The following is a 15283-nucleotide window of genomic DNA, read 5'->3' as shown; positions in this document are numbered from 1 at the left end:
GACCTGAAACAACAACACGTACAACGTGAAAGTGAGGACGCGTTTCTAATGAGGAATATGATGACCTGTCATAACACGTGCAACGTGAAAGTGAGGACGAGCATCTACGAGAATGGGTCGCCCTTCTTCATCTTCTTATACCACGCGACCCACCTTACCCTCCTTACCTGACCACCAACATCAGCTTGGCCAGCTGTCGCTATGGGATATGGATGGAGGAGGAGGAGGAGGGATTGCCTCCCCCCATTACCCTCCCACACACACACACACACACACACACATGGGCATATCAACCACCCCCACACACTGCGCATCACCGCCATCTGATTTTACATATTAATAACCTTATGCATACAGAATGTGTCTTTGTTGAGAGAGAGAGAGAGAGAGAGAGAGAGAGAGAGAGAGAGAGAGAGAGAGAGAGAGAGAGAGAGAGAGAGAGAGAGAGAGAGAGAGAGAGAGAGAGAGAGAGAGAGAGAGAGAGAGAGAGAGAGAGAGCCATGCCTACTTGCAGGGTCCCTCGGTCGTCGGGTCTGACACAGTGATCGTTAACGAGGTGATGTCATTCAGAGAGAGGGAGAGACAGAGCCAGCCAGGCTGCTTTACGCAAGCGAGTTTCAGGGGTCATTAAGACGTGGCTTTGGCTAGATTGGTCACTGTCACCTCCGGACCTCAGAGCCACCTAGTGACCAGGTGTGGAAGCGCCCCTAGTGGCGACCTCAACATGCCCACTGGACGAACTCAATAACCTTACTGATATAGATTTATAGCTTGATCATTATCACTATCTATATGGAATGTTATAGTGCCAGGTCCTCCTTACAGTGGCAGAGTTACGTGGTGATATTATGGGTGTATATTGTACAGTAGATAGTGATATTGTGATATTGAGGATGTAAATGTACAAGAGATAGTGATATTGTGATATTGAGGGTGTAAATGTACAAGAGATAGTGAAATTGTGATGATAAGGTACACCTGTGGAGAAGATAGTGAATTAGTGATGTTAAAGGTGTATCAAATGTACATTTTTTTTTTTTTTTATACATATTCGCCGTTTCTCGCGTTAGCGAGGTAGCGTTAAGAACAGAGGACTGAGCCTCAGAGGGAACATCCTCACTTGGCCCCCTTCTCTGTTCCTTCTTTTGGGAAAAGTAAAATGGGAGGGGGGGATTTCCAGCCACCCGCTGCCTCCCCTTTTAGTCGCCTTCTACGACACGCAGGGAATACGTGGGAAGTATTCTTTCTCTCCTATCCCCAGGGATGAAAATATACATGAGATGGTGAAATAGTGATAATGAGGGTGTACATGTACAGGAGATAGTGAAACAGTGATAGTGAAGATGTATTCGAACAGAAGATAAAGATAATGAGTTAGTTCTAATGTGTACTTACATAAATATTTGTCACAACATGTGAATGAATCTCAAAAGAAATAGGACCATTGCATACAGCATCTAATTCTTTATAGAAATGTTAATATACATTACTATTAGTAATATACATTTCAGAGGAATACGATTAGATACACATAGATGAAATCTAAGATTACCAGAACACTAGTTTGAATCAACCTTATGTCTCAGTACGTATCATATCCTATCTCTTTCTAAACCTTTCATGAATCGTCTTTTTTTCTACTCATTCATGTACAGCTTCAATTTCCTACATAATGGCCGAGGAGCGAATGCTACACACCAACATAGTCACAACGCTGGAGCTGTGGTATATCATCCACCAAGGGAAGGTATGCATACCCCCGCACCTCCTAAGCAAGTCTCGGGCGATGAATTGCTCCCCGCCAGCAACCCTCACTCTAGTCTTAAGAGCTTCACGCAAACATTTTGATTAAGTTGCAGAAGATGCATAGCCTCGCTTAAAGGTGGAGGTTTAGGGGTCGGGTAGGGTGTGAGGGGGGTCTCCGCCAACTGAGAGCCCTAACCCACGTAACTTTTAGGGGTAATTTTGACCTAAAGCACATCTATTGCTGTAGTGGAAGGGAGAATGATTTATTGGCCAGATGATGATAATTGTGGTGAAGATTATGATGAGTGTGGTGATATATATATATATATATATATATATATATATATATATATCCTTCGAGCGGCTCCCTACTCCATAGTAATGACGTCTCTCTCTCTCTCTCTCTCTCTCTCTCTCTCTCTCTCTCTCTCTCTCTCTCTCTCTCTCTCTCTCTCTCTCTCTCTCTCTCTCTCTACCGACTTCTTCCTGGTCTCTGTGTCTCATGCCCTCCTCAAGTAACCGCCTGGTTTACACGACTCTACTTCGAACTTGTCCATTGCCAGTCGTTCCCTTTACATCTCGACTATATCCGCCAACTGTCCCTCATTCCTGTCTATAGCCTCTGGGAGTCTCCAGATCCCCATTCCCTGCCTTCCTCACTCCCATTCCTCTTAATTTGGAATACCGTCTTCTTCCAATCCAAAAAATCATCAGTAATTTACGTCATTCCCTGCCTTCCTCACTCCCATTCCTCTTAATTTGGAATACCGTCTTCATCCAATCCAAAAAATCATCAGTAATTTACGTCTCTTCATCTCTCCTCCCTCATTAGTTTACCTAGTTCTGGCGACAGCCACTTGTCTACCAAATCCATCAGTGTTGATTCACCCACCTCCATGTGTCTGGTTATCTCCAAATATCTACTACTTTTGACGCCATCAAGCACTGATCCTGTATACTCTCTCAGTAGGTTCTTCCATCTCTTCCATCTACTGTACCATAGTTATCCCATTAGCTGTACATCCGACGGTGTACAGTGTTCTGTCTCTCTTCAGCTTCAGCTTCCTTCCCTGTGGCCCTCCGGTTTAATGTTCCTTCGCACGTTTTCCACCGCGTTAGTCTTTGTGATCTGTTGCTGTTCCATGATGCTAGAAAATGCTCCTGCTTTTCCTCTCCCCCACCTACCCACCCATCTCACGCCCACGAACATTGATAGACTGCACTGTGTGTGTGTGTGTGTGTGTGTGTGTGTGTGTGTGAAGAAGGGAACCATATAAGCCTCAGATATTAATCCACGTCGCAAAGCTTATGTCACAGGCTTATGAAACAAGGCTTATTAGATACTGAGTCCTATGCTACAAGCTTATGATAATCAAGGCTTTATACAAACGCGTCTCACAAGCTCTTCGATACCAGTCTTGGATCGATACAGGATTGAAACATAAGCCAGAACTACAAGCACTATATGATACACCTCTTTACATGAGAACTGGTAACACTGTGTTATATATATTTTTCGTGATCCTGGTTTTCCCGGGCGTCAGGATTTATGTTGGCTATAAATTCCATCGCGCTAAACAGCTTAGCTGGGAGAAAAGACACCTCTGACACTATGGAATCGGATTTTGATAAACATGGCAATAAATAAATGAAGGAATGCCGAAGGGAAAGTAGATCAATGTATGGTAAGGTTACATATAAAGATATATTGCGAACGTATATCAATGCATAGTATATTTTGAGGTAGATATAGGAGTATACTGCGCTTGCTATACATTCCTTAAAGGCATTTTGATCACATTCTGTGACGTGTGGCCCAAATAGTGCGACACCTTAGCCACGCCATCTATGAGCGTGCACGAAAAAGTCAGGACTCCAGGTGTCACACGCAGCCAGGACAAGCCCGCGTTGAACTAATTCAGGCCGGTTTATGGCGGGAGTTTCAAGCCTGACTATACACCTGTTAACTAATCTGAAGGGCTTCTTGCAAGAGTTTCGAGTCTAACTTTACCAGGGAGTAAGGGGGTTTGCAAGGTCACCAGCGTGTGTGCGGGGGATACACAAGCGCGATGAAATAGTAATTTCTGATGGAATTGGCCAGGGCTATTGACTCGCGGGCCGTGTCTTCCGCTGGTGGTTAGAGGGAATATTTCTTTTATAGATGAGAAAGAGCTGTGTTGGTTGTTTGATACCCTATCTATGATATGTTGTCCTTTTACATTTGGTGCCTATGATGTGTCATGGTATAAAGGCGCGTGTTATACAGGTTTTACGATATGGTTAGAACTGATATTATTCTGTCATATGAGAATACACACACACACACACACACACACACACACACACAGTAGTGATCTATGAAAGGCGTCAGGCAACACTTGCTGAAGCCTGAAGGTCTCATGTGGTACAGAGTGTAACATGGATGTCCAGTGATCTTGGCTTGTATGTGAGTACCGTGTGGTCATGTGGGGTTCCCTGAGGCGTGTATGTACCTGACGAATATAGACAATCATGGCTAACGATGGGGAACTGAGTGAGGATAATGAACTGCAGGGGACCCACCGTAATTATCAAGAGCAATTAAGAAAACGAAGTCAACTGGAAATGATATATGAGAAGGTCAGCAGCTGTTATGGTCTCAGACCGAGGGAGGGAAGTACAGTAATTTATTAACGAAGAAAATTAACGAAACATATCGAGCAAAGGCAATTGAGAAAGAGAGTGGGACGGGGCAATATCGTTTGCTTAAAACGGAAAGATTGGAAATTAATTCACACATTAATGTTACTGCAAATATGAGAGGGGCTAGGGAGGACCTGACTATCAAAACACAGGGAATAGAGGGAGGACGAAGGGTAGGTAGATTACAATGATGGTAAACAGCTGGGTACGGTGGCTGAGTGAGGCGAAGTGTTTGCTAGCTGGGCCAGGTTGCGGAAGATTGTGAACGGAGTCTGGACAATGAAATGAGACAGATCATATCGAATGTGGTGCTTAGTGAGCATCCGGTACACAGGAGTAAGTCACTGATTATAATACTCAGGGTTAGAGGAACGAGAGATCAGAGAGAATGTGACGTAGAGTTGTATAGATACACAGATCTCACAGATCAAAGGCCCAGGCGAGGTGGTCTGGCCTCAATAGTACTGAAAACGATGCAGTCCCCTATGATTCAGTACAAGGAAAGGATAGTAAAGTAAAAGCTCTCTCCCACACTCTCCATCCCCTCCGGCAACGCGCAGGACGAAAAAAGAGTAGAAAAATACCTTGCAGGATAGACATGTCTGTAGGAAATTTCTATAGAAAAGTCAGAGAGCGGAATGAAAGTGAATATGCTATGCTTTCCATCACCAAAGACTTTTGCGTCCCTCCACTTCTCTATAAACATTGACCTCCAGCCTTGTGATTTATCATCATATCATTTCTGATGTGGAAGGATTATATACAATAATTCCCTCGTGTTCCCTTAACTTCTTATTTTCACTGCATCCTTATCTTCTCTCACCGTTATCACCATCACCACAACGTTTTGTTACACTCTTATTAACACCTGACTATCATTTTCACCACACCTCCAAAACTTAAATCTCTTTTTCACAGCAAATACCGTCATCACTATATCCTTATCTTCACTATGCATGGTTTAACGCCACACCGTAGCCAGCTTTGAATCTAACTTGAATCACTATGTTTCCTCATCTTCACTATACCCTTATCTTCATAATATCTTCGTAATACCATTACTTCACAAAACTAGGTTCGCTTTGCGCTTTTTCATTAAACGCTTACTTTCACCATGGCATTATCTTTACTAAGCGAGGTTCAATATAGTGTTCCTCACTACACTCTCACATCATCATCACTACACCCTCATCTTCACATACCGTTATTCTTATTGAGCTAAAGTTCCAGGCCAGCTTTAAAAGTTTTACACACACACACACACACACACACTATACACACACACACACACACACACACACACACACACACACACACACAAACCACTATTTACAGATACGAAATGAGTTGCAAGATATGTTTGGGGCGCGGGTAGCCCAGCACGGGGCCAGGACGCTGCTTCTATTACCCGCACAAAAACGCGACATCCTGAGTTTTGTCTGGGTCACATTCAAGGCACTGGAGGGGGCGATCAGGACCTGAATGCGTCCCAGAGAGAGAGAGAGAGAGAGAGAGAGAGAGAGAGAGAGAGAGAGAGAGAGAGAGAGAGAGAGAGACGGCTACAGAAAGAGCAAAAAAAAAAATCTCTTCCATTTCAAACTCTCCCTTCCCCTCTCTCTCACCTCCGCTTTCTCCTCTCTCCTCACCAGCCATGTGTAGTGCGAGGATCCAGCAGTGTCATATATGCTTCTTTTCTTAATATGAAAGGACTTAAGTAAGCCCTAATCACGACCATTCCAGGGTGAAGCGCATAGGTTCGAATCCTGGTTGCAGCAGTCGGTCCACAGTCAAACCCAGCTGTTCATCCACCCACAGGAGTTGAGGCAAACACCTGGGGCGTGAGCGGGGAGGGAGGGCTGGAAACCCTCTCCTACTGCAGTTTTCCTTTCTGAACCAGGAACAGAGAGAACCAAGAGAGAACCAAGCGGAAATTTGTCCTGGGAGGTTCAGCGTGGAGGACGCAGATGTGAGTGGTTGTAACCAGGGTGAGGAGAAGGAAGAGACAAGAATTATGTTAAACGAGAAGAACTTAGATGTTCCGATGCTGAATTTCATAACATAGTTGAGAAGGATTAGTAAAGGGAAAGGGGTGAACGAAATGAACCACTGTGTTCAAAGAGGAGCAGGGGACGAATCACTGTGTCTGGGTGGTGAACGGAACGAACCACTGTGTTCAGAGAGGAGAACGGAACGAGCCACTGTGTTCAGAGAGGAGAGCGGAACGAACCGCTGTGTTCGGAGAGGTGAGCGGAACGAACCACTGTGTTCGGAGAAGTAAATGCAGCGAACCACTGTCCGAAGAGATGAACGGAACGAAGCACTGTGTCTGGAGAAGTAAATGGAACGAACCACTGTGTTCGGAGAGGTGAACGAAACGAACCACTGTGTCCGGAAAAGTAAATGGAACGAACCACTGTGTTCAGAGATTCGGAGAGGTGAACGAAACGAGCCACTGTGTCAGGAGAGTTAAACATGACTGGTATAATACGAAGCAGACTGTTATACGCTGGTAAAAATACGACACGAAGAAGACTGGGCCAAACCTAATGCTAATGTGTGTTGGGAAGATGGTGAGGAGGAAGTGTAATGATTTAGGAAAGAATTAGTGTTGGGAGAAAGTTTTCATACATATATACACGCACGCCGAGCCGGGCAGAACTCCTGGGGAATTGAAGGAGACAAAGGAAAAACTTTAGTGAGTTGATGGAGTTTAGAAAGATCTAAACTGAGAGAGAGAGAGAGAGAGAGAGAGAGAGAGAGAGAGAGAGAGAGAGAGAGAGAGAGAGAGAGAGAGTGTAATGGAGAGGAAGGTATTATCGTAAGGTTGTGATGGAGGAGCCAATATACTGAGCAGGGATGACATGGGAGAGGAGGAAATGGCTCTGGGTAGGTAAGTAGTTTAGGAAAGGGAAGGAGTGGGTTGAAGTGGGAGGCAGTAGCAGTAATGGAAGGCGGGGAGGTGACATGGGGAGATTTCTAATACGTCCTTCGCTATGTATGGCTGAGAGACCATATGATGAAAGGACAACATGGTCACTTCACTTGTAGGGGGATGGATCACTACTATTGCCCCCTGAAACACCTGAGGTCTCCAGTCCCCACTCCTCCCTCCTTGTCTCCACCCCTGAGAGGCTACGAACCCCTCCCTGTCTCCCATAAGAATATGGATGCCCCATTTTCCCCCTGAGAAGCTAAGAACCCGCTCCCTTCCTGCCCTCCCTGAGAAGTTGGGTGCCCCATTCTCCCCCTGAGAGGCTAAGAACCCGCTCCCTCCTGCCCTTCCTTAGAAACTGGGTGCCCCATTCTCCCCCTGAGAGGCTAGGTGCCCCCGATTGTTCCCCCCCTGAGAAACTGGGTACTTGCAAACACCCCCCATGCATGAGGAGACTCACCTGCGGCAGTGAGCAGCTGAAGGCCAGGAACCAGGCGAAGACGATCATCAGCTTCCCTCGCCGGTCGGCCGCGTTCAGGCTCAGCGGATGCACCACAGCAAAGTACCTGGTGGGTCAAAAGCAGGTCAGTGTTCTACCAGGTCAGCCAAGGTCACTGTTACTACTGTCTCTGCTTCCCTGCTGGTTAGGTCGAGGATTTTGAGCAGATTGGCTCAAAAATCATCGTACAAGTTGAAATCACATGGCACCGTTCAGTCAGTGAGATTCTATCCAGTCGTAATTCACCTAAATGTAACTACTGGATTCAGTGTTCGTACTGAGAAGGTTTTTAGAAGCATATAAGTCTACAATATTAGTTACCTAATTACCTCACACTTTGCGTTACAGCGCCAACCACAGACTAACCAAAGAGCAGAGAATAAATCTGTTTTGAAGAATTTTTAGAAAATGTTAAAAGATAATCTACGTGTGATCGAAGAATGGAAAAGAACATAGGAAGTGGGAAGCTTTGAATAAAAAAAGAATATATTCACAGACTTGAGTCGAATTTGACCAAGACCGACATTAAGTAGAACTTCAAGAAATGTATTGACCCTATAAGTGTCGTAGCCACACACTCACACACAACCTTCCAAAAAATGTAGAGCGATTGGGTCAAGACTGCGTCGCCGAAGAACTTAACTGAGGGAGAGTTTTACGTCAGCAGTGAAAAGAAATAATACTTAACCCACAGGTACTGCCTGGGTTAGATTAAGTCTCAGTGACGTAGAGCGTAGACACCACATGTCTGTGAACTTAAAACGAAAAGACAAAACGAACATCATCAACTTTCCAGCGAGGGTTATTGGATCTAAGCGAGCAGCGCTGAATTCACCGTGGCACTGAGAAGGCAAATGTCGTTTTCAAAACACGACAACGCACTGGAAATGACGGTAGGCCAGGGTGCCATATCCTGCCAGGAGAGCACTGAGAACATACTCTTTTAAGAGGCATTGAAGATGTTAATCACTCGCACGAGGCACTTAAGGTACTAATAACTTCCTGAAGATGTTGATAACTACCTGAAGATGTTTATAACGATCTGAAGATGTTTTTAACTACCTGAAGATGTTTATAACGATCTGAAGATGTTTTTAACTATCTGAAGATGTTTATAACTATCTGAAGATGTTTATAACTACCTGAAGATGTTTATAACTACCTACAGATGCTTATAACTACCTGAAGATGTTTATAACTACCTGAAGGTGTTTACAACTACCTGAAGATGTTTATAATTATCTGAAGGCGCTTATAACTACCTGAAGATGCTTATAACTACCTGAAGAAGCTTATAACTACCTGAAGATGCTTATAACTACCTGAAGATTTTTATAACTATCTGAAGAAGCTTATAACTACCTAGAGATGCTTATAACTACCTGAAGATGCTTATAACTACCTGAAGATTTTTATAACTATCTGAAGAAGCTTATAACTACCTGAAGATTTTTATAACTATCTGAAGAAGCTGATAACTACCTGAAGATGCTTATAACTACCTGAAGATGCTTATAACTACCTGAAGATTTTTATAACTATCTGAAGAAGCTTATAACTACCTGAAGATGCTTATAACTACCTGAAGATGCTTATAACTACCTGAAGATGTTTATAACTACCTGTAGGTGTGTATAACTAACTGAACACGTTAATAACTATGTCTGTCGATGCCAACACCACCCCGAGTATACTATAAACTATCATTAACTGCCGACTACCAACGACAGACTACGGTTGCCACAGCGTAATTGATCACAATGGGACATAATCCTCTTACGAGAGCTGAGACACCTTCCCATCACAGTCACAAGTGTGCGACAGCTTCCACAGAATTTGCCAGCTGGGCTGGGCCGGTCGTCAAGGAGAAATTGCTTGGGAGTTGACACGTTGTCTAGATCGTACGCTCACAGACGTCTTCGCCCGAGGTGTTCGTCAAGAGGGAAGAGACTTCGCCTCTAAACCTTACAGCAGTGAAGGAGATGAGGTTTGGTGTGATGAGGTGACTCTCGTCGCAATGATGGGTTGAAACCGTGACTGTATCATGTAGTGTGTAGAGGTTCTGTCCTGAGGAGGGTGGTAGACAAGTACTGAGATGAAATGGTCTGCAGTCGGAACATTATAATGGCTTACGAGATACGTTTGTCTCGTCGTGTTGTGTACATTCAAGTGGGAATACACCAGGGTATTATCCTTACTCCTTAGTCGCTTTGGGCAACCTTCCCTCTCCCTTTCCCTCTGTGTAGCAGCTACCGGACTTAGAGCAGCTGTGCTGGTGACCAGCTCACTGGTGCTCGTCCCACAACACCATCACGTTTAGTTTAATGCCACGCTCTTGGTAGCGACCCTTCCCGCTTATTGGCTACTTTGGCTACTTTTTAGCGACTTGGCTGAACTTTCCTGCCAGAAAAAGGGCTTATTTTTTCTATGTCAACTGATATATATATATATATATATATATATATATATATATATATATATATATATATATATATATATACATATTTTTTTTTTTTTTCATACTATTCGCCATTTCCCGCGATAGCGAGGTAGCGTTAAGAACAGAGGACTGGGCCTTTGAGGGAATATCCTCACCTGGCCCTCTTCTCTGTTCCTTCTTTTGGAAAATTAAAAAAAAAAAAAAAACGAGAGGGGAGGATTTCCAGCCCCCCGCTCCCTTCCCTTTTAGTCGCCTTCTACGACACGCAGGGAATACGTGGGAAGTATTCTTTCTCCCCTATCCCCAGGGATAACATATATATATATATATATATATATATATATATATATATATATATATATATATATATATATATATACATATATATATATATATATATATATATATATATATATATATATATATATATATATATATATATATATATATATATATATATATATATATATATTCATATATATATACTCATATATATATATATATATATATATATATATATATATATATATATATATATATATATATATATTTTTCTTTTCTTTCAAACTATTCGCTATTTCTCGCGTTAGCAAGGTAGCGTTAAGAACAGAGAACTGGGCCTTTGAGGGAATATCCTCACCTGGCCCCCTTCTCTGTTCCTTCTTTTGGAAAATTAAAAAAAAATAATGAGAAGGGAGGATTTCCAGCCCCCGCTCCCTCCCCTTTTAGTCGCCTTCTACGACACGCAGGGAATACGTGGGAAGTATTCTTTCTCCCCTATCCCCAGGGATAACATATATATATATATATATATATATATATATATATATATATATATATATATATATATATATATATATATATATATATATATATATATATATATATATTTTTTTTTTTTTTTTTGCTTTGTCGCTGTCTCCCGCGTTTGCGAGGTAGCGCAAGGAAACAGACGAAAGAAATGGCCCAACCCACCCCCATACACATGTATATACATACGTCCACACACGCAAATATACATACCTACACAGCTTTCCATGGTTTACCCCAGACGCTTCACATGCCCTGATTCAATCCACCGACAGCACGTCAACCCCGGTATACCACATGACTCCAATTCACTCTATTCCTTGCCCTCCTTTCACCCTCCTGCATGTTCAGGCCCCGATCACACAAAATCTTTTTCACTCCATCTTTCCACCTCCAATTTGGTCTCCCTCTTCTCCTCGTTCCCTCCACCTCCGACACATATATTCTCTTGGTCAATCTTTCCTCACTCATTCTCTCCATGTGCCCGAGCCATTTCAAAACACCCTCTTCTGCTCTCTCAACCACGCTCTTTTTATTTCCACACATCTCTCTTACCCCTACGTTACTTACTCGATCAAACCACCTCACACCACATATTGTCCTCAAACATCTCATTTCCAGCACATCCATCCTCCTGCGCACAACTCTATCCATAGCCCACGTCTATGAATATTTTTATGTGTGTAATATGTAAACGTGCAGATGTGTTTACACCAGCATGAAAATGCTGTACGTGGAACTTAAACAGGACGTCCAGTCAGTGTGCGTGCTTCTCTGTCAGAGTTCACTCAACCAGTCACTAAACCACTCTCCCCACCACACCAACCCGTCCACACGTCCACCGAGCCATCCACACAGCCATTTATACATTGGCAAAAATACCCACACAGCCGTTCATACATCTACATCTACACAGCCAACAATATATCGATTGAGCCAGCCACACAGACAACTAACTAACCATCCACACAGCCAACTAACTAATCATCCACACACCCAAGTAACTAACCATCCACACAGACAACTAACTAATCATCCACACACCCAAGTAACTAACCATCCACACAGCCAACTAACTAACCATCTACACAGCCAACCAACTAAACATTCACACACTCAACTAACCATCCACACAGCCAACCAATTAACCATTTACACACCGAAGTAACTAACCATCCACACAGCCAACTAACCATCCACACAACCAGCCAACCCACCAAACGTCCACACACACACACACACACACACATCCGCCCAGCCACCCATCTATCCAGCCCTCTAGCCAGCCAGTCACAGCAAGGACCCTTCACCGCTCGCCAGCCACCTCTTCCTCAGCAATCTCCTCCGTCTGAATACAAGATCCTCGACGCCTGTGACAGAACCACCCTCCGCTACTCCATTGACCTCCTCTCCTGCGGCTGACGCTCCCACCTGAGGGGTAATTAGCGGTGACCTAAGCCGACCTGCTCCCTCCTCTCCTCACGAGTCCTGTGACCCGGGAGTGACACCGTCCCACACAATCTTCTAATGAGAGAGATCTAAATCTGTCGTCCCTCACGTAATGGGATGAAGACGGATGCCAGCGCTAACGGAGGAGGGGGGAGGGGGGGTTACATCTACCAGCAAGTGACGTAATAGTCACTGAGAGGTATTTAGACACACAGACACACACACAGACACACACACACACACACACACACACACACACACACAGCGAGGTCTTAGCACGGTCTACCCTTGCTGCCGTGATTTATCAGGCACGGGTTATATCACGTCTGTGCGTTATATTACGTCTGTGCGTTATATTACGTCTGTGCGTTATATTACGTCTGTGCGTTATATTACGTCTGTGCGTTATATTACGTCTGTGCGTTATATTACGTCTGTGCGTTATATTACGTCTGTGCGTTATATTACGTCTGTGCGTTATATTACGTCTGTGCGTTATATTACGTTTGTGCGTTATATTACGTCTGTGCGTTATATTACGTCTGTGCGTTATATTACGCCTGTGCGTTATATTACGTCTGTGCGTAATTTGATGTAATTACGTCTGAAGTAACGACTTCATGCCACCTCGGAGCGACGCCTTTAGAAAAACAAAAAAAGGTTAAGATTATGATGGATGATTAAACGTATTTCCTGAACGCGTTGGGAAAGAGGCCGTAGGTAGCTTGTGTGTGTGTGTGTGTGTGTGTGTGTGTGTGTGTGTGTTTAACGTATCTCACCATTTTCTTTTTTCTCGGTTTGTTTACAAGGATTTCCGTTTATCGCTGGCATGGCCTTTTTTCCTTCCTTTTTCCTGCCAGACTTTTCAACGTCCTTTTACTGTAAACATTCATCATGTATGTACAGTACAAACATTGACAAGACAATTTAGCTTCGTTTACGACAAAGTAAATATCCTCTCCTTGAATGGTGGCTCGAGGTATTTCTAATAACGTTCTGACTATATTAAGCAATTAAAGAAAAAAAAGAAAATAAAACTTTTACAACATAAATATTGACTTTCTCCTGTAAATCTTAGAATGTGAGTTTTAAATTGTAAATTCTACTATTCGTAAATCATTGCATTTTGCTGTCGTATTCGCTCTCAAGTCTTAGGGTCAGGAGTGTTTACGACCAGTCGTAACTGGTGTGCACATTACTGATGCGCGTTGCCACAGCACAGCTGATTGCATTCGGTGGAAGCATTTGGAGGAGAAACAATACGGTTGATCGTCTTTTAGGAGGACAGGATAAGACGAATTGTACTGGGAGGAGGACGAGTTTGAAGGACTGAGTACAGCTAGAAATGCTGAGAGAGAGAGAGAGAGAGAGAGAGAGAGAGAGAGAGAGAGAGAGAGAGAGAGAGAGAGAGAGAGAGAGAGAGAGAGAGAGAGAGAGAGAGAGAGAGAGAGAGAGAGAGAGAGACAGACAGACAGACAGAGAGAGAGAGAGAGAGAGAGAGAGAGAGAGAGAGAGAGAGAGAGAGAGAGAGAGAGAGAGAGAGAGAGAGAGAGAGAGAGAGAGAGAGAGAGAGAGAGAGAGAGAGAGAGAGAGACAGAGTCTTAACATACTTGAAGTTGCCTTGCCTTCCTGCCTACGTCAGTGTGTGTGTGTGTGTGTGTGTGTGTGTGTGTGTGTGTGTGTGTGTGTGTGTGTGTGTGTGTGTGTGTGTGTGTGTGTGTGTGTGTGTGTGTGTGTGTGTGTGTAGCTCCAACACCAAAGGAACAGTGAGGCAACATTATCGTCAGACAATGAGGATAAAAGCATGAGTCTCTCACTCTCTCAGTCTTCATGAGTTGCAGAATAGAACGTAATGGGGTGCATAATAGGACTTTATGAGGAAAACTGGGAAGATAAATGGGTATACATTAATAGGACATAATGGGGTATATAATAGGGCATGATAGGGTACATTATAGAGCATAATGAGATACATGATAGAACATAATGGGAATGTATAATAGGGCAAAATTGGGATACATAATAGAACACATAATACGTCATAATGGGGTACATAATAGACCACACAATAGGTCACATTATGGGTACAATATAGAACATGACGGGATACATAATAGGTGCAAAATGAGGTTCAAGTTAGGGTATAAAGGGATGGATATAAAAAAGGAAACAATTACATACACAATGGAACAGAACACATTAAACGGGAGTAACCGTTATTCTCGTAACACAAGACCTTTTTTCTTTTTCTAATGTCCTCAACGATCACTTGCTGGGAGGGCGTTATCATATTTGCTGACTGAAGTATTGAGGTGTGAGCTTATTGATGAAGCCATCACCTTTGACGGGTCTATTTGGTGAAGTGCTTCGAGTGGGCGGTGGCAAGAGAGGAGGAGGAGGAGGGGTCGGGTTTGAGGAGTGGGGGGGAAGTAGGAGGAGGGCAGTGGCGAAAGGTCCGACCATTGTCTAGCGAGAGCTGGTGGTAGCTCACCTCTCTCTCTCTCTCTCTCTCTCTCTCTCTCTCTCTCTCTCTCTCTCTCTCTCTCTCTCTCTCTCTCTCTCTCTCTCTCTCTCTCTCTCTCTCTCTCTCTCTCTCTCTCTCAAATACAAATCCATGTTGAACCCTTCCCCCCCATCCTAAATGACCAAGCCACGATGACTCCTCTCTGTTATCTGTTGGGGGATGACGAAGGTCTCCTTCCTCACCCCCAAACAAGCTCGTACT

The 15283-nt window shown here is 43.7% G+C and overlaps 1 protein-coding gene across 1 annotated transcript in view; it reads right to left on the bottom strand.

Annotated features, from left to right (window-relative positions):
• Positions 1–15283, bottom strand: part of LOC139755672 (adipokinetic hormone/corazonin-related peptide receptor variant I-like) — a 327057-nt gene that overhangs the window by 8636 nt on the left and 303138 nt on the right. The window contains exons 5-6 of the mRNA XM_071674321.1: positions 7821–7926; positions 1–3 (exon numbers count right to left, since the gene is read on the bottom strand). The exon at positions 1–3 is cut by the window's left edge and continues 205 nt beyond it. Coding sequence (XP_071530422.1) covers positions 1–3; positions 7821–7926 — 109 coding nt within the window. The remainder of the gene's footprint in view (positions 4–7820; positions 7927–15283) is intronic.

The sequence above is a fragment of the Panulirus ornatus genome, chromosome 19 (assembly GCF_036320965.1).
Source record: "Panulirus ornatus isolate Po-2019 chromosome 19, ASM3632096v1, whole genome shotgun sequence".
NCBI classification, from domain to species: domain Eukaryota; kingdom Metazoa; phylum Arthropoda; class Malacostraca; order Decapoda; family Palinuridae; genus Panulirus; species Panulirus ornatus.
This window is presented reverse-complemented; position numbering and strand designations above follow the sequence as displayed.